Here is a 19,212-nt window from a genome sequence, read left to right as displayed (position 1 = left end):
AATTGAATATACTAGATGGACATTAGTCATTATTCTGGTCCCAGTGGTAATTGAATACACTACATGGAAATTAGTCATTATTCTGGTCCCAGTGGTAATTGAATATACTAGATGGACACTAGTCATTATTCTGGTCCCAGTGGTAATTGAATATACTAGATGGACATTAGTCATTATTCTGGTCCCAGTGGTAATTGAATACACTAGATGGACATTAGTCATTATTCTGGTCCCAGTGGTAATTGAATACACTAGATGGACATTAGTCATTATTCTGGTCCCAGTGGTAATTGAATATACTAGATGGACACTAGTCATTATTCTGGTCCCAGTGGTAATTGAATATACTAGATGGACACTAGTCATTATTCTGGTCCCAGTGGTAATTGAATATACTAGATGGACACTAGTTATTATTCTGGTCCCAGTGTTAATTGAATACACTTGATGGACATTAGTCATTATTCTGGTCCCAGTGGTAATTGAATACACTACATGGACATTAGTCATTATTCTGGTCCCAGTGGTAATTGAATACACTAGATGGACATTAGTCATTATTCTGGTCCCAGTGGTAATTGAATACACTAGATGGACATTAGTCATTATTCTGGTCCCAGTGGTAATTGAATACACTAGATGGACATTAGTCATTATTCTGGTCCCAGTGGTAATTGAATACACTAGATGGACATTAGTCATTATTCTGGTCCCAGTGGTAATTGAATACACTAGATGGACATTAGTCATTATTCTGGTCCCAGTGGTAATTGAATACACTAGATGGACATTAGTCATTATTCTGGTCCCAGTGGTAATTGAATACACTAGATGGACATTAGTCATTATTCTGGTCCCAGTGGTAATTGAATACACTAGATGGACATTAGTCATTATTCTGGTCCCAGTGGTAATTGAATACACTAGATGGACATTAGTCATTATTCTGGTCCCAGTGGTAATTGAATACACTACATGGACATTAGTCATTATTCTGGTCCCAGTGGTAATTGAATACACTAGATGGACATTAGTCATTATTCTGGTCCCAGTGGTAATTGAATATACTAGATGGACACTAGATGACATATTATTATTCTGGTCCCAGTGTTATTTGAATATACTTGATGGACATTAGTTATTATTCTGGTCCCAGTGTTAATTGAATACACTTGATGGACATTAGTCATTATTCTGGTCCCAGTGGTAATTGAATACACTACATGGACATTAGTCATTATTCTGGTCCCAGTGGTAATTGAATACACTAGATGGACATTAGTCATTATTCTGGTCCCAGTGGTAATTGAATATACTAGATGGACACTAGTCATTATTCTGGTCCCAGTGGTAATTGAATATACTAGATGGACATTAGTCATTATTCTGGTCCCAGTGGTAATTGAATACACTAGATGGACATTAGTCATTATTCTGGTCCCAGTGGTAATTGAATACACTAGATGGACATTAGTCATTATTCTGGTCCCAGTGGTAATTGAATACACTAGATGGACATTAGTCATTATTCTGGTCCCAGTGGTAATTGAATACACTAGATGGACATTAGTCATTATTCTGGTCCCAGTGGTAATTGAATACACTAGATGGACATTAGTCATTATTCTGGTCCCAGTGGTAATTGAATACACTAGATGGACATTAGTCATTATTCTGGTCCCAGTGGTAATTGAATACACTAGATGGACATTAGTCATTATTCTGGTCCCTGATGTTCTTGATGGTTAGGCTTATCACAGTTTAACGATAGTTTTCAAACCAAGATAATTTTAGTTTTGCAATACTAACTGTACAAAATTTTATAAGATTCTTAGGAAAAGTATTTTGTACCTATATACTGATTTTAGCCCTGGTATGCAGCTTTGATTGGTATAATTCATCAACACTTGCAAATTCGCGTTGTCTGAAGAGACTGCAGAAACCAATGTCAACTTTATAGTGCTACCTCACTGGAGTGCACTGTCGAAAATAGCGATCATCATGCCTCATTCGTTCATATCAACTTTCAACCAGTCGCTCCACTTCCATTTTTATTTGCCCTGCTAGTTTGGCGTTAGAGCTAGCGCTGTGTCGGCTGTCCCCACTGCATGATCGTAAATGACGACTAAATGTGGAATCTTTTCTTTTTTTCAGACTGATTTTCTTCTTTCTAACGTCTCTCCCGACATCGTCTCACATTTGGTCACGGGTAAACCGCTGCTTACCCTTCTGAGGAAGACTGTCCCCCGGATGAGACACAAAAATTATAAAAGCGGTTTATGTAATAAACCAGTAAAACATTCATGTGCGACGTTTCGATGACTAGGGCCACTTTTCGATGACTTGGGCCATGATTCGATGACTAGGGCCACGTTTCGATGATTAGGGCCACGTTTCGATGACTAGGGTCACGTTTCGATGACTAGGGCCACGTTTCGATGACTAGTGCTATATTTACACTGCCACCTTAACCACACAGATAACCAGACAGCATAAGTACACTAAAATTTAAATTTAATGCACAAGTTGTCTTTGAAATGAAAGTCAAGGACTTGCGGCAATTTATCTTCGCGAATTGCTATCAACCGTGTAATGTGCGAAATTAAGTTGCATGGAGAAATAGGAAGATTAAAGATGCTCCACCGCCGACAGAGCATAAATGATATTCATCATTTGAACAGTAATTATTGTTTAATCGTGAATACATAGGTCTAATTGACACAAAAAATAATATAAAATAATTTATTTTCCCTTTGGATCATGCGCAATCAGTACTTCATTCCAATTAGGATATAGTGCCACGGAATTTTTTCGGGATGCAATTAATTTTTTTTTATATTAAAATTAGAAGCTCAAACTTTTCAACGGCGGTAATGGTGTAAAGTAAGAAACTTTTGTAACTGAAGAAAACTACTAAATCGTCTGCTGCTGTTTTTGTTAGTGAAAAAATATCATTTTTCAGCAGTGGAGCATCTTTAACACCGTGCTCTGCTATATTTGTAACTCTGATGGTAATGTGTCAGAATCGTAACTGCAGTTTCTTGCAAAACAGTAACAATATCAACGGTTAGCTATGGTGCCTTCAGACTTTTGGTCAACTTGGCTCTGTCCAACTGTACCAAAGTAGTGATGCATTGTCTTACAAAAATGACTTCAAATACTTGTAGATAAAACGGAGGATGGTACAATAATTACGTGGATAAACCGGATCGTAGGATAAATATCGTAACATTTTCCATAAACATGTTGAATTACCAGATACGTAAATATTTATTTTTACATTACTATAGAAAATAAGATACATATATGTGAATAATGTAGACCTGGATGAATCAGCCACCTTAGATAATTAAACTCCTTGAAATTATGATAATTTATCTAAAAAAGTAACACCGCTCTAGCTATAGAATGTTCGTTTGTGAAACATTAATTGAACTTTATACATTGTGTTATTACAGATTTATTACGATATGATAATCACGTTGAAGACCAATTACATGTATGGAAATTATAAATTCCCGAATTCCACTTCAGCTATGCGTAATGTAGTCAGCACTATATCTAGACGTCTCTTGTACGATTTCAACAGTGAACACACGAATTTTTTATTGAAATGAACCAAGATTAAGCGAGTTAATTTCTTCCATACACGTTCTTTCATATAAATGAACTGATTAAATTATTATTGAAGTCAAACGATAAGATACTCATATTTGAAAAGTTAATCATTTTTTTTTTAAATTATTTTCATCCAATTATGAAGATAAATGTTAACACGGATAAATATCATAACTGTGACGATAAATTCATTACAGTAACTTTAAACATTTACATAAGTTCCTTGGTCTGATAGGAATGTTACTGATAACATTAAAAATCTCGAATAATTTAGATACACTGTATAGGGAACTTCTGCGTCGCTAACTAGATATAAGTGTTGGTCAGTTCCCATATCCACCTGTATTTTTCTGCTAACAATCTGGATTGTCTTCACTTTAAGAACTTAACATTACCTTAAATACTTTATTCAACTTGTTTCGCAACCGATAAGTAATTCTATATTTCACGAATTTTCATAACTTGCGATATCTAGCCTAATAGCTCGTAATATTTTTGTTGTATGTTAATTAGAACAGGTTATCTAAACTCCAATTTAGTGAGTGATTTGAAAGCCAGATTTTTCGCCTCTATAGTTAGTATACGAATTGAAAGTATAGTATATCAAAAGTAAACTATTAATTCGATAACAATTATATTGTGTTTAAGTTTTTTCGGAGTGTTGCGATTTCAATAAACAACAAATTCAGTTTTGTGATTTGTAAATATTTATTGGTGTTCATTAAATTAAACATCAACATAACATACAATGGTACATTGTGTGTACAAGTGTACAGTAACTTAATAAGGGATATTTCCCTGTGTTTTAATTGATAAAGAAGCCAGCTGCTTTCCAATATATCTGCAATATCCTTTAAAAATAAAAACAATAGACAAAGGAGACGTTGGATCATTCCTTGGAGACGGCGCCTGGCTTCGTGTATATGTGTGTCTGCGATCCAATAATGAAAATAACTGTGATATTCAGATTTAAGATTCAAATCATCATTTGAGTTTCAATTGTAAAACGTTTTAAAAGGAAATTGGGATGGGTGCATACATATGCACATATCCATAAATATTACATTTATTCAACAACAATAAATCTTACATTACTAACTTACTCTTAACAAAATAAAGCATTTGACGAATAGAAGCCGTTGTATTGACGACATATTTCCAGATTTCCTCCAAAGTTATGGAAATTAACTCAAATATATCGGGGGGTCTTATTTGCGGGAGGGGTCTTATTTAAGATGAAAAACAATATTCTCATCAATTATGTTTTCTGTTTACTACTGTAAGGCTGAAATAAAACAAAGTTGAACATTTAATCATCCATTGTTAAGTCAGTGTACCTAAATTTCAATGATCAGTGTATGTAGATGTTACTTGGAATAATCTTTAAATTATATAATATAATATGATAAGATAAATTTGTATCGGTAAAATACATACCAACAATCACAAACATTTATAACAAACCTTGAGCTTACAAAATCTGTTGACAAAGGGGAGTAACTCTTGTAAATTAACCAGAGCTTGACTGACAATGTATGTTGTATGGTTAATAAACATAACACAAATCCATCAACTTGCAAATTAACATACCCATCTTGTCTGAGTCTGAATCAATAAGAAGACACTGCAATTAATTTTTAAATTGTGTACAAAGTCATAACAATATATATACAGACCCAGATTTACAACCTTTTCTTTTAATGTTCTCTTTTCTCAAAAACATTTTAGACATTAACAAACGCAGACTCCCCACCAGCCTCTAGAACATGAAAATCACCACTTTCAGTTGATTTGATATTTTTTGTATCTACAACATGCCTCATTTTCTAGAGTTCCTAGTTTCAAACTAGGGGGAGATAATTCAGCAGAGAAAAATCTTATCAACAACTTTAAATAGGGTCTGGTGGCCAGTCTAGAACAAATTTCATTTAACGTTTACAGACTCTATAAAAAATCATTTTTCAAATGAACATTGCATTTAACATTAGTTTACAGAGGCAATGTCAATAATAATACCTTAAATATACATGTAGCATTACAACATATCAAAATTCAACAATAAACAATTGGTGTTGAATAATGTAATGGTGCAAAAAGACAAGATTTATTTTCAATCACTACCAGGCACAGTTTCGGAGCTATATGCCAACCAGTGTCTGAAACACAATAAAAATAATATAAGACAAATAAATTCTCCTTAAAAATACTTATTTTCATTCTATGTAACTTGTAATGTACATAGCATAAAAAGTACCAAAACATCTAAGACTTGGATCTGAAAACATAAATGTATAGAATATCACAGTGAAGACACATGAATCATGCAATTACAAACAAATTTAAAAAAAAATCTATATAAATTATTTACCTCCAACATTCTAGAAAATGAGTGACTTGGGTGATGACAAAAATTGATAGAAATTAATGCCATAAATCCAGCTTGTGTGGTAAACAAATGGACGGAATATAGGAATAAATTCCTACAAGTCAGCGGGTTGTTGGGTATTGTATTTCTCTGGTAGATTTTGTGGTAAACAAATGGACGGAATATAGGAATAAATTCCTACAAGTCAGCGCGTTGTTGGGTATTGTATTTCTCTGGTATATAGGTACTTGTACTTAACCAGTTCCTCATTTCATAACATAACATTATAATAATATTTATATAGCATTAATTATGTAGCTTCCACTGTTTCTGTTTTCTTCCTATATAAAAATGTCTTATTCTTAGCTGCTAATTCTGCCTCCAGCTTTCTTGCTTCTTCTTCTGCCGCTTTCTGTTGAATGTCTTCAACTTCTACTAAAAACTGCAAAAGAAAAAATATAACTTAATTACTATCCTTTTCAAAAGCTTAATATCTTGTTGAAAGTAGTAAAAACTTATATTTTAATAACATAGTAAAATGCAAATTGCAGTATACAGGCATGACTAAATAATAATTCAAATCTTTTTTTATTTTTTATTTTTTGTTTTGAAAATTATTGTTTCTTGCAAACTTGTTTCAGAGTAATAAATTAATCTTTAAATTGACAGCAGTTTTCACATATTTGACACCACAATTTACGTAACATAACAGTATTTTGTAGTATAATTTGTGATAGTAGTGTATCAAAAAGGAAGAAAATTTTGTGTTTCTTTTATTTGCAAAACAATTTTTAAATTTAATTGGAATTTCACACACTTGAATATTGTCGTTTCTTTCAGTTAATTACAGGCTCCAATTTCTGATTATCTAAACAAAAAAGCACCACGCTGTGTCAAAATAAAAGTGATCTCCGTAATGATGTTGATAAGTTTTTTTTTATCTTACAAAAGTCCATTTGAACCTAAATTGTTTTATGAAACCAGAGCCAGTTAATCATATTTGCATTGATGAAAATGTCAAAATGACGCAACAAAAAATCTTCCATATATAAAATCAATTATCTTTTAAAGATCACACAATAATGGAAATATGACAGGTTGAGAGAGTGGACAATTTTCAAGGAGTGTGTGTAATTTTACTCAACATCTGTAAAAAGAAAACAACAACAAAAAATTAACAAAAAACTCAATGTATATTCAAGAACACTTTCTGACCATACACCAGAATTTAAGACATTTCCCCTAAGACTATAAGATTGAAACTAAGTAAGCAATATATATACATAACTGATTGTATAATGCAGCTTGCTTTGTAGACTTTGATGGCATTTGATTCTGGAATTCCTTTTTCAACTAATTAAAAACTTGTCAGGAAAGGATCAATATAGGCACTGCTTGTTTTCCAATACTTTTTTTTTTGCCCAATAGAATAGTTTTAATTGAAAAATAATTTGTTGGCAGAGAATAATAAAATATTCAAACTCACAAACAAATAAAAACTTAAAAACTCAGTAAATAGGTCAGATGTAAAAGTTAACAGGTCAGATGTTCAAGTAAACAAGTAAGATGTAAAATTCATGAATGCAAACATTGAACAATTCACTAACCAAACACTAGTCTAAGATATTAAACTCCACTGAGACACTGAAAAGCATTAATAGGAGTGAAAGAGTATGACAAAATGTACACATAAAGGGAAATAATCTGACCATTGTGTAAAATTTCTTAAAGAATACCAATGAATTTAAAGCATGCACTTATCCAAAGGAATAAATTAATTATTGTGTTTTCTTTATTAATCATAAAAACTGTAAAAACCAACATTTATTCTAGGATTTATAAATAAATATTCAAGAATAAAAATGAAGAATTCCATTAAAATGACTAATGCTGTATTGCTGTAACAGAAAATTAAAAGGAGCCATAATTGTATTTCATGGTTTTTAAAATAACTACCATATATATATTCAACATACCTCAGGTTTACGGTCATCTCGCCGGTTCATAAACTCAGAGAATGCCTTTGCTCCATGAGAAATGGAAATTTCTTGGTTCTGTTAAAAACAAAAATGTCATTGTATTACATGTACAAAATTGGTTTTCACTCAAAGAATATAACTAAATGCAATTTATTTCAAAGATACTAGTTCACCTTATCTTATAATAAATATGTTGAAATTCATTTGATTGTGTGGATGTGTTCTTATTAAAATTGTTCTTCGCTTATTTATATTCTGATGCCTCTCTAAAAGATGACTTAATGACTTTTTCATTTACATATCTATTCACTTCAGTAGCTATATTTGCATCAAATGGCTTTTTTAACCAACAATAGAGACAATCTCACAGTTTATATATAACGATCTTAACAGTAAAATGTAAACTCTTTATTAAATCATATTATAAAGTACCCCTGAAAAATATTTGAAAAAAAATTCACACATAGTTGCATGTGGTCTAAAAATAACTAGTGCAAATATCATTGAAATTAATCCACTGATTTAGGAGGAGTAGTATTAGTAAACATTTTGTTTACTGGCAGACAAGCTGTATACCTTAAAATGATACAGTATACACACCAGTTCTTTACTCCTCTTCTTAGCCTCAGACATTTCCTTGTCTTTAATCTCTTTAGGATCCATAAGGGGCTCAGAGTAATTTCTCATCTTCCAAGTCTTCGGGTCTAAATACCAAGATCCATACTTGAATTTTACCCAACTTGGTTCATATTTTCCTGTGTAGCTCTGCAAAACAAAAAATTAAATATAACATATGGATATATACTTTCATTAATTTGTATATACACTGTATATTACTTTTGGAATACTTTTAAGCCAATAAGTCCATACCCAATATCATAAGTCCCATGCATCTTTGTTTTTAACCTGCTCCAATGTATCAAAGGCAGGATACACATATATAGTGTATGTACTTAAAATACAACATATGCTCACTCATATTTAATGCTTGGATATTTTTAGTGGAGTGTTTAAGTTTTGAATAAAAAAAAAAAATTCTAGCCCACGAAAAATTAAAAATGGTGGAAAGTGGTAAAGATTCCTCATACAAGAATTGCTTTATGGTAAATGTAATGTAAAACTCATATATATTTTTCACTTCTTTTTTTAAATTGCGATATTTAATTCAATAATCATGTCAAGTTATTATCAAGAACTTCTTTACAAAAAACATTATTAATTATTTTTTACAAACCCAGTTGTCTTTCTTTTTCTCTGGTGGTGGTATATTTTTGTTTGCCTGTTGTGTCTGTGCCCCCGGAGCTGTACTTCGTAGGTCCTGAGGAACATTTGTAAGCTCCACCACATGTATTGGTACAGACAGGGCCGGTTTGGTCTCGTAACCACTGGCAAACAGACTTGTGATGGTGGACTCCTCGATGTTGTTCTCCTCCCCACCGAGACTGGCCACCCAGTCACAAAACTCCTTTGTCACTTTTTGTATATGTTCTCCCTGAAATTGGTAAATCCATCAATCATAACATCAGGTTCATTAATCAATATAATAGAACTGTTATCAAGGAGGTCAACTTATACTTTCTTCTGATTTCAGATTTATTTTCTAAAAAATAAAAATAAAAAAAATAAGGAGGCCCATGGGCCTTTACGGGCACCTGATGAGTTCATATACAGAATGAAACAAATACATATAATCATTTTGGAAAAAAGGGGCACAACTCTGAAGCTGAAATGGTGATGTAACTTGTTCCAATATAAAACAAGCCAGACATACGATGAGAATGAGAGGACTTCATTAACCTCAATAATCACCACTTACTCTGGAGGGTGAGCCTTGTCCCCCACGGTCCGATGATTTCTTCTTATCTTTTTTCTCTTTTTCCTCCTTACGAGGCAGCCATCGGTATGGATTCCGTACAACATTTTCATCTGTCCTGGAAAAAAAAATTAAGATAACTTTATTATCATGCCTAATAAACTTGTATGAATTGTCATCAAAATGAAGAGAAAGTGATCATATTTCTGTATGTAGTGGTAATGAAATACTTCAATTTATCCTTAAAGAGAAAATTACACATGCATACATTTTGCTTACAATTTTTTATTAATAGTTTATGCAAATTGAAAAATAATGGACGGATCAATAAATTAGATTATATTATTAATTTAATATTATGAAATAATTACACTGTATTGTAAAGTAATATTTATCGTATATATTACATGTATTACGATGTACAGTGTAATAATTGGTATGGAAATCTTGTAATTTCACAGGCTGTAGAATTATGGAAAAGTTACAATTTATTTCCCAATATGCAGATACATTGTAACTCATATCATGCAAACATCCAATGGGCCTTAACGGTCACCTGACATCCAATAGTAATTTGTCATATAAGGGCCAACATAATAGCTAAGAGGGACTTTAACACATGGTGTGTTAATTTTTTCCCTCCTGTATTCAACACAGAAGCTGAAGTAAATATGAACTGATGTTGATGAAACTCTGTATGCAATGAGGTCTTGGATGAATTTGCATACTGGAACAATTTATCATAACTGACATATGGTTGTTATTTTTCTTTCTAATTTTATCATCCATGGACCCTGTGAACAGTATACGAAATAAATGAGTGTTTGGGATCCCGAAACAAAATCATCATATTCAGAATATTCTTGTATTCAAATTTTGTATAATTTTCACCAAAATCTGTAAATGAATCAGTCAAGATATTTAATATACGTGGGTCATTATTTGAATGCTACCCGTCTGATGTTGAAAAATCACAAAAACACTTTATATATATTAATATTAACACTTTAAATGTATCAACTGATATGAATAACAATTCGCACGATGGACAGTAGGCTATTGCAGTAGGTCACTATGACGTATGGTCAGGTGACCTAAAAATAGTAACAGTGACCTTGACCTTGACCTGGCAATCCTGAAACTGTATCTTGTCGAAAATATTATGGTCCTTTAAATTTGTGTGAAGTTTGATCAAAATCACTCAAGGAATGAAGCCGCTAGAGCACTGAAAAGGATTTTCTAAAAATAGTAACGGTGACCTTGACCTTGACCCTGCAACCTTGAAACTCAAACTTTTCAGTCCTTTGTATTTGTGTGCAGTTTGATCAAAATCACTCAAGGAATGAAGCCACTAGAGAGCTGACAAAGAAATTATCTAAAAATAGTAACAGTGACCTTGACCTTAGTCTGGCAATCTTCACACTCAAACTTGTCTGAGATATTATGATCCTTTGTCTATGTGTGAAGTGTGATCAAAATCACTCAAGGAATGAAGCCGCTAGAGTGCTGATAGGGATTTTCTAAAAATAGTAGCAGTGACCTTGAACTTGACCCAGCAACCCTGAAACTCGAACTCGTCCGAGATCTTGTTAATATTAAGCTACATACAAAGTTTCATCAATCTCGGTTCACATTTACTCAAGTTATCGTGTTCACAACAAAAAGTTAACGCACGACGGACGACGACGGACAAAAGGCTATCGCAATAGGTCACCATGACCTATGATACATTGTAACTCATATCAAAAATGAAAACATCATGCAAACATCCAATGTACATGTACAAACAATATTCAGTGATTTTTATGTCATTTTACCAGTAGATAATTTTGTGTTGGTATAACAGGACTCAATTTGTAATCTAAATATATACCTGAAGGTCTCTTAAAAAAAATTGTACAATCAACACATATAAAACTAGAAATAAATTTTGGCAGTCTTGGCGCCCACCAAAGAATGATCTATGTCTGACAACAGAAAGAGGGATCTTTTCCCTGCTTTTCAAACTTTTACTACATACTATATATGAACCTTGAGAAAGATCCTTTCAGTACTTTCTGAGATATGTAGCAGTAACAAACTTTAACTATGAAAATCCAAGATGGCCGCCAGTCGGCCATCTTGTTGACCAATTGGTCCCAAAATGCAATATGCACAACTAGGGCCCTAGGGGAACTAACATATGAAATTTGAGACAGATCCCTTAAGTACTTTCTGAGAAATAGCGGTAACAAACTTTAACTATCAAAATCCAAGATGGCCGCCAGTCGGCCATCTTGTTGACCGATCTGTCCCAAAATGCAATATGCACAACTAGGGCCCTAGGAGAACCAACATATGAAATTTGAGAAAGATCCCTTCAAAACTTTCTGAGAAATAGCGGTAACAAACTTTAACTATCAAAATCCAAGATGGCCGTCAGTCAGTCAGCCATCTTGTTGACTGATTGGTCCCAAAATCCAATATGCACAACTAGGGCCCTAGGGGTCCTACATATGAAATTTGAGAAAGATCCCTTCAGTACTTTCTGGGAAATAGCGGTAACAAACTTTAACTATCAAAATCCAAGATGGCCGCCGGTCGGCCATCTTGTTGACCGATTGGTCCCAAAATGCAATATGCACAACTAGGGCCCTAGGAGAACCAACATATGAAATTTGAGAAAGATCCCTTCAAAACTTTCTGAGAAATAGCGGTAACAAACTTTAACTATCAAAATCCAAGATGGCCGCCAGTCGGCCATCTTGTTGACCGATTGGTCCCAAAATGCAATATGCACAACTAGGGCCCTAGGGGAACCTACATGTGAAATTTGAGAAAGCTCCCTTCTGTACTTTCTGAGAAATAGCGGTAACAAGAATTGTTAACGGACGGACGGACGGACGGAAGACGGACGGAAGGACGGACGGAAGGACGGACGACGGACCACGGACGAAAGGCGATTTGAATAGCCCACCATCTGATGATGGTGGGCTAAAAAACTAGAAATAAATACTGGCAGTGTTTTATGTGCTCCAGATACTGGTATAACATGAAGGTTTAAACAGTAGGAAATAGACATAACATAATCATAAGGTTTTAGATATAAATAGATTATTTATGCTTACAATAATGTACCTCACTCTTACATGATTTATTTTGCTATTTTCTCGTGAATCTAAAGCCAATTTATAAAATTATCTTCTATAATTAATAATAGCATATCATTTTCTTGCATTTTTAATAATCTAAAGGTAGATATATATATAGTTCATGCAATCTCTCTTTCCTTTCTTTGTTAATTATACGTCTGAATATTTGTGTAACCTCTTGAAACAAAATAATAACAACTATGTTATGTAGCACAATAACTTAAAATACTGAACTGTATTTAAGGTATCAAATGTAATAAAAATATTTATAAATATCGCTGTTTTCCTATCAAAAAACCTGAGGTCTCTATCTCTCTCTTTTACAAATGTATATGGTGCCAGATAATGATGACTATTTGAGAAACAATACATGACATACTTGTGTATCAGGTAGCCACATTTATTTAGCGGCTTGTGACCTTGATGAAACAATATTAGACAATATATTTATTTAGTAACTTGACCACTACAGTGCCCTCTCACCTCTTCTTGACCTTTTGGTACCTTAGTATAGGCTTAGGTTTGAGCCTAAATTTCTGCAGTAGTGCTGCAGATCTTTTTAAATAAACAAACATTTTTTTTTCAATATTCCTGACATAATTTCATTAGAAAAGGATTAAATCAAAATGGTTTTAAGTGAATATGTTTTATTCGGTCCATTTTGAAATCTGACATGTTTCCTTCATAAATGTACCTTCTAATGACTTAAACCACATACAGTTCCTTCTCTATCATCTTGAGATAGGAAGGAAGGATATTTTTTAACTTTTCATTCAAATGGCATCATCAGGTTGAGATTTAAAACTTGAATCTGTTTGTCATCATCTATTCTGTTTTTGCATATTACAGAGTTATCTGCCCATGTGTGTAGGTATTGATTGGAGAAAACGGTGTGAACTTTGCTCACAAAATAATGACGTCACAATGGATACCTACCTACAAGGGAGTTAACTCTGCAATATGCAAAGGCGGAATAAAGGATCCAAAAAGTTTTATGCTCATTAGTTATTATTTAAGTATTTTTTCATTATTTTTTTATGCTTACTCCTGTGTCTTATCTGGATCAACCTCCGGAGTTCTGTCTCCGTCGGATTTTTGTGTGGTTTCCTCCTCCTCATCGTAATCCTCTAGTGAACCTACTTCTGAGTCCAAGTTCATCTCAGGGTCAAGGATATCCACAATGTCCTCAAACAGCTGTCAACAAGATAATGATAAATAACCTCATATTTATAATACAATTCTTAATGATAAATTTTAACTTTAATTCACAATTTTTGATTGAGGTACTGTATTTTTTCTCCCTTTTCCTTAAAAATAGTCTGTAAGTTCTGATTTGATTGAAACACATCTCTCATGAGTTTAATCATAGTAATACAGGCTTGATACTGAATATGAAAACTCACTTTGAATCATTAAAACTCCCTGCAAAGCATGCCATGTTTGAATCCTTTTAAGAAAATACTACATTTTAAAAAATATGAAAATAATTGATTTTCAAAAACACATTGACTTATTATTTATTATATCTGATCCCAACACATTTTATGTTACATTTTGAATGTAAACATTTGTATATGATATAGACATTGAACAAATTGATGAAATCTTCGTATGAAACAAATAAACAATCACCACTGACCTCTGGGTTTACACTCTCCTCCAGGTGAGGGTACAGGGCCAGAGGATGCTGTGTTAGACCATACTCAATTTCATCTATATGATCCCTACGCTGCTGTTGCAGAGGGGTTTGTCTCGAGAAACAAATCTGATGTTTGGTGAATCGATTCCTAACGGCTGGCTGTTTCACCACCTTAGCATTCTCACTACTGTGCTTTACATTAGGTCCTGGGCCTTTGCTTCCCTGGAAAAAAACAACTAATTAAACATTCCTTTATCTAACTGCCAGCTATTCACATTTATTTTTAATAAGTGATTTGATTTCAATGTAACTCTGCATGTGTATTGCTGATTGTGATAATTCACGTTCATTATTAGAAAGAGTAGGTTTATAATTTATACTGTATGTCAAATAATTATGAAGAAGCTGACATCAAACCAGATAATCCAACAGAAGTTAATACCTCAAATATTTTTGTTTGTTTGTAAATGTTGGTCAGCAAAGTAATTTAGGATGTGCCTTGTTTCAGAAAGTTGCATAAAACATTGAAAGATATGGTAAGTATATACATTTACATACAAAAGCCAAAAAGGTGCTTTTTATTGGATAAGTAACATGTTCTTATAAAGTAACTACATCATTATATAGCGTATCAATTCTTACTAGATGACTTCACCTCATATTGCTTTCAGCCAAAAATTAAAAAGGATAAGGTGGTTCAAAAATCAAAACAAATTTCAAAATATTTTCATGACAATAGGTAATGTTTGTTTCATGACTAATTGATCAACATGTCAATTCTTGTTTTGTACCTTGATGAAAACATCTCCTTGAACTGGTGGTGGCAAGCCATCTCTAAAATCATCCAAACCATCCTTCAGGAAAAGCCAATCTTTTCCCATCAAACATTTTGAAGTATCGGCTGGCTTCAAAGATTTGATGTGCTTTGTCTGTAATCTTTCTTTATACCTGAATAAGATAGGACATTATTAAATATAATGGACTGAAAACATTTTTATAACGAGCTGATCAGAAACAGATCATCTATGTAACAAGGTGCAAGATTTTATATCAAATTTAATCACTGCCTCTGCCAGGGATCGAACTCGGGACCTCTGGATTAGTAGTCTGATGTTTAACTGATCGAGCTTAAGAGAAGTTCTCTCTAGCTAGGAATCAACATGGTAACTTTTAAACATCGATTCAATATATACACTGTACTGGTATTACGTTCATAAAAGCATGCACTCTTATAATGATTAATTAGTTGGTGCCAATTACCAGTGAAATTGACTAAGTATATTCTAACGTCCGATCAGTCTAATAAGAGACAGAAAATATTTAAAATGCGTTAGTTACAAATAAAAAATATTTTCGTTAAGCATGCCTAAATCATTTGATGAGATGAATTTTTCACTAGGAATTGAAATATTTCCAAATATTGAAGATGGCCGAAAACTTCACACTTGATGGCCGAAAACTCCAGTAGGGGGCCGAAACCAGCAGACAGCATCATGTTATAAAAGTCGGAAATTGCCACTAGCACAGGCGGCCTTAACCTTCGGTTTCTTTGTAAACAAACACACTTACACCTATCGTAATCCTGCATTCACACGGTTTCCTGAATTGGGATCAGAAAATTCTGAGAAAATGATATTTCTGTAAGAGGGCCGAATATACCCGAACATGCACTTGTGTAAAAGAAAAAGATCAGTGTGGTTTGTGCAAAGTGTTAAATGAGATCTCTGTCATGCTTTTTTGGCTCAGTTGGTATAACTACAGTTTTTTACAGCGCAGACCAGAGTTTTAATCTTAATCAGGGCAATCGACAGGAATCATGTGTATTTTGCTGTTGTTCTGCATATGTATTCTCCGTTACATTTGAACTTGTATATAACGTTGAGTGTAAGCTTACCTTTACACCATAGTGCACTAAATTTAAACAGCTTAGTTATCAGCTCGAGGAAAACCACTAACCTTCCCCGACCTGATTACATCCAATATGAGGAAAACCACTAACCTTCCCCGACCTGATTACATCCAATGTATTGGTCACTGACTGTGAAAATCGTAAGATGAGCATGCATGGTCAACGTGGTTGTAAAGAAGGACCGACCCACAGTAAATTTGGTTTTCTTAAGAGACATTAACCTGTCCTCGAATCTAATGAGATTCAGTGATTCTGACTTTCTTGATTGTTTGAAATCGGTTCAGATACCGAATACTTCACTTATTATTATCAATGTGAACGAAGTACGTTATTGACAAATATTTACCATGGATGAAGCCGAACTTTTTTGTCTGTTAGTGTATTTACAAGGGCTAGATCGTATTTCCTTTCTGCCATTTTTGTTTCAACTCTCAACCAACCTCCATTTGTTTACACCGAGTCACACATTAACGGATACGCATACGAGTAAAAATATAAACCACAATTCAAATGTAAACAATGCAAATACAACAATAAAATATTTTTAATCAACAAATAAAATAATTGTCCGTTTAATTTTATTTTGAAATTTAGTTATAATCATAATTTCTTAAATAATATGTTAATATTAGTAATAAAGAAAGTAGTCCCATACGCGTATATCACCCATGGTTACACGACTCTTCAAATGGAGGTAATATTGTCGGATAACGCGGGAAATCAATATTTTGTCGGTGGTCAAAGGGCAGTAATTCGCATGAAATCTACTCCTTTTCGAGTGTTCAAGTTTTGGTACATGTATATTACAATATTAAAAAAGTAGTTAAATTTAGTTAGTAAACAACACGAACTCCAGCAAAATTATGAAAACAACAAGATGAACCTTTTTTTTTTATTTCTTTTAGGATGCATTCTTCTGAGGTTTCAGTCCCGTTGAAGTCTCGTCTCGACAAAGATCAAAGACATTATGAGATTTTTTAAATATAATTCATTAATATCTGTAGCAAGTTGCCAGATGCAAATTTTGTCAAAAATATACATTTCTATTTTTAGTAGATTTTTTAAACAGAGATTTTAAGAAATGACCCATTTGGCGGCCATTTGGAAATAGCGTCTTTTTTCGCTTTGAGTAGAGCCTCAGTTTTAACATTTTTAACTGAAATTGTTTTTACTTAAATCATCACTACGCAATCATTTTTAGCTGCATCGAGCTAATTTTTGCTGTAAATCTTTACTAGGTTCAAGGTAATCAAAATAACGAGCATCAATGCGTGAAAAGATAGACTTTTATAACTTTATTTTACATCTAATGCTAATTTGAGCACTTTTATTTTTTACTTTAAAATACATGTAGTACTGTAAAATAACAAATATTCAACTGGGGCAAAAAAGTAACAACAAGGATCCCCCCCCCCCCCCCATTTTTCTGCCTAATTTAGAAAGACCAAACCCTTCCCTATTGATTTGCAAAATATTAACAAAAGTTTAATAATACCAGAACTATTTCTATAAAGGGTTAATTTTTTGTAGCTCAAAATTAAGGGGTAGGGGTAGCATATGTTGTTATTCTGAGAAAAAGCATAAGTCTTATTAGTCAAAACTGGTATATTTTTAAAGAATACTACAGGAAAATAAATTCTACAAACATCCATACATATCAAAGATCAGATTAGGAAATTATGGCTTTAATCTCTGGTGTTTATGGTCAAAAACGGCAAAAAATCCCATACAATCCAGTATTTTGTCAATTAGGTATCTTTGAGTGACAATAGCTCAAAAACGAGCACACGGACATATGTTTTTTCTTCCATTTTCTTTTATGGTATGAACTCCTATTTCCAAAAATCTATATGAGAAAAAAATTAATACAATATTATTTTTTTCCTTCTCAGAGGAGTACATCCTTAATATAGATAACTGGACATGATACAATGTTCATAATGTATTAATATTATAGATGCATGTGTACAGTACATTAAAAAGGCGATTGATATCACGTGTCTTAAGTTTTATCACATACATATTTTATGGCATTTGTCCAAATGGAAACAAGATAAACATATTAAATGCAAGAAAAAAATCAATAGTCAATAGGCAACAACTTTTTTTTTCTCTATTTATGTTGAGAGTTTTGTTTCTTACAGCTTCATTATTTAACAAAATTTCATTTAATAAGGCTCTGCGATGCTCTTAAGACGATGATAGCACCAGTAATCTACTGAGTTGTTACACGGTCATATTGCTAGCGTCGTCGGTAACCCGAGTAATTATGAGGCGATCAACCTACACAGAGCTTATAAACAGCTAGAGCGTAGCGGGAATTTACATATATGTACATGTTGACACAGTGATTTCCAATGGCACATGTTTTGGATCAACTTATCAATTTGAAATATTAGAAGAAAATAGAAGAAATCATATAAAAAACAAACAAGAATACGCGTAATTATAAGTATCGCATGTACCGCGCATTGTTTATTTAAAAACATCTATCTAGTACCATGTAGAGTATAATTTTTATCGGTTTTTTTTTTATCTAGAGCTCTAAAACGTCTAGAAATGGTCTTAGGGCACTATGGTGGGTCCATGATTACATAATCTGTAACTTATTCTCAGGTCCATGTGGGCTAGCGGGTAGCCAGTTAATTCTGTCACCCAATGACAATGTACCATATTGGTTCGGCCAATGAAACGCTTTCAAACAAATTTGCTCATTACCATATAACAATTACATATTTGGGCATCCGTGGTTTAGCCA

General features: G+C 33.1%; 1 protein-coding gene across 2 annotated transcripts; it reads right to left on the bottom strand.

The window, feature by feature from the left end:
* Nucleotides 1-4,307: 4,307 nt before the first annotated feature.
* On the bottom strand, nt 4,308-16,933 carry LOC138328117 (protein FAM47E-like). 2 transcript variants are annotated; one of them, XM_069274753.1, is made up of 10 exons: nt 16,801-16,933; nt 15,337-15,493; nt 14,546-14,767; nt 13,952-14,100; nt 9,779-9,893; nt 9,197-9,454; nt 8,563-8,727; nt 7,960-8,037; nt 7,591-7,627; nt 6,292-6,425 (listed from the first exon to the last, which is right to left on the bottom strand). In XM_069274753.1, the coding sequence occupies exons 1-9, from the start codon at nt 16,869-16,871 to the stop codon at nt 7,610-7,612; spliced, it is 1,233 nt and encodes a 410-aa protein (XP_069130854.1). In that variant the 5' UTR covers nt 16,872-16,933; the 3' UTR covers nt 6,292-6,425; nt 7,591-7,609. The 2 variants fall into 2 exon arrangements, with proteins under 2 accessions (XP_069130852.1, XP_069130854.1); XM_069274751.1 differs by lacking the exon at nt 7,591-7,627 and having other exon boundaries at nt 4,308-6,425.
* Between the last annotated feature and the right edge of the window lie 2,279 nt (nt 16,934-19,212).

This window comes from Argopecten irradians, chromosome 7 (genome assembly GCF_041381155.1).
Source record: "Argopecten irradians isolate NY chromosome 7, Ai_NY, whole genome shotgun sequence".
NCBI classification, from domain to species: domain Eukaryota; kingdom Metazoa; phylum Mollusca; class Bivalvia; order Pectinida; family Pectinidae; genus Argopecten; species Argopecten irradians.
This window is presented reverse-complemented; position numbering and strand designations above follow the sequence as displayed.

Bases quoted from the DNA above. Each gene is read 5' to 3' on its own strand.
- LOC138328117 (XM_069274751.1), bottom strand. From the start codon at position 16,871: ATGGCAGAAAGGAAATACGATCTAGCCCTTGTAAATACACTAACAGAC. The intron at 15,494-16,800 runs GTAAATATTTGT...TATCTTATTCAG, and splicing joins AAAGTTCGGCTTCATCCATG to GTATAAAGAAAGATTACAGA. The intron at 8,038-8,562 runs GTGTGTATACTG...TGTTTTTAACAG, and splicing joins AGAAGAGGAGTAAAGAACTG to AACCAAGAAATTTCCATTTC.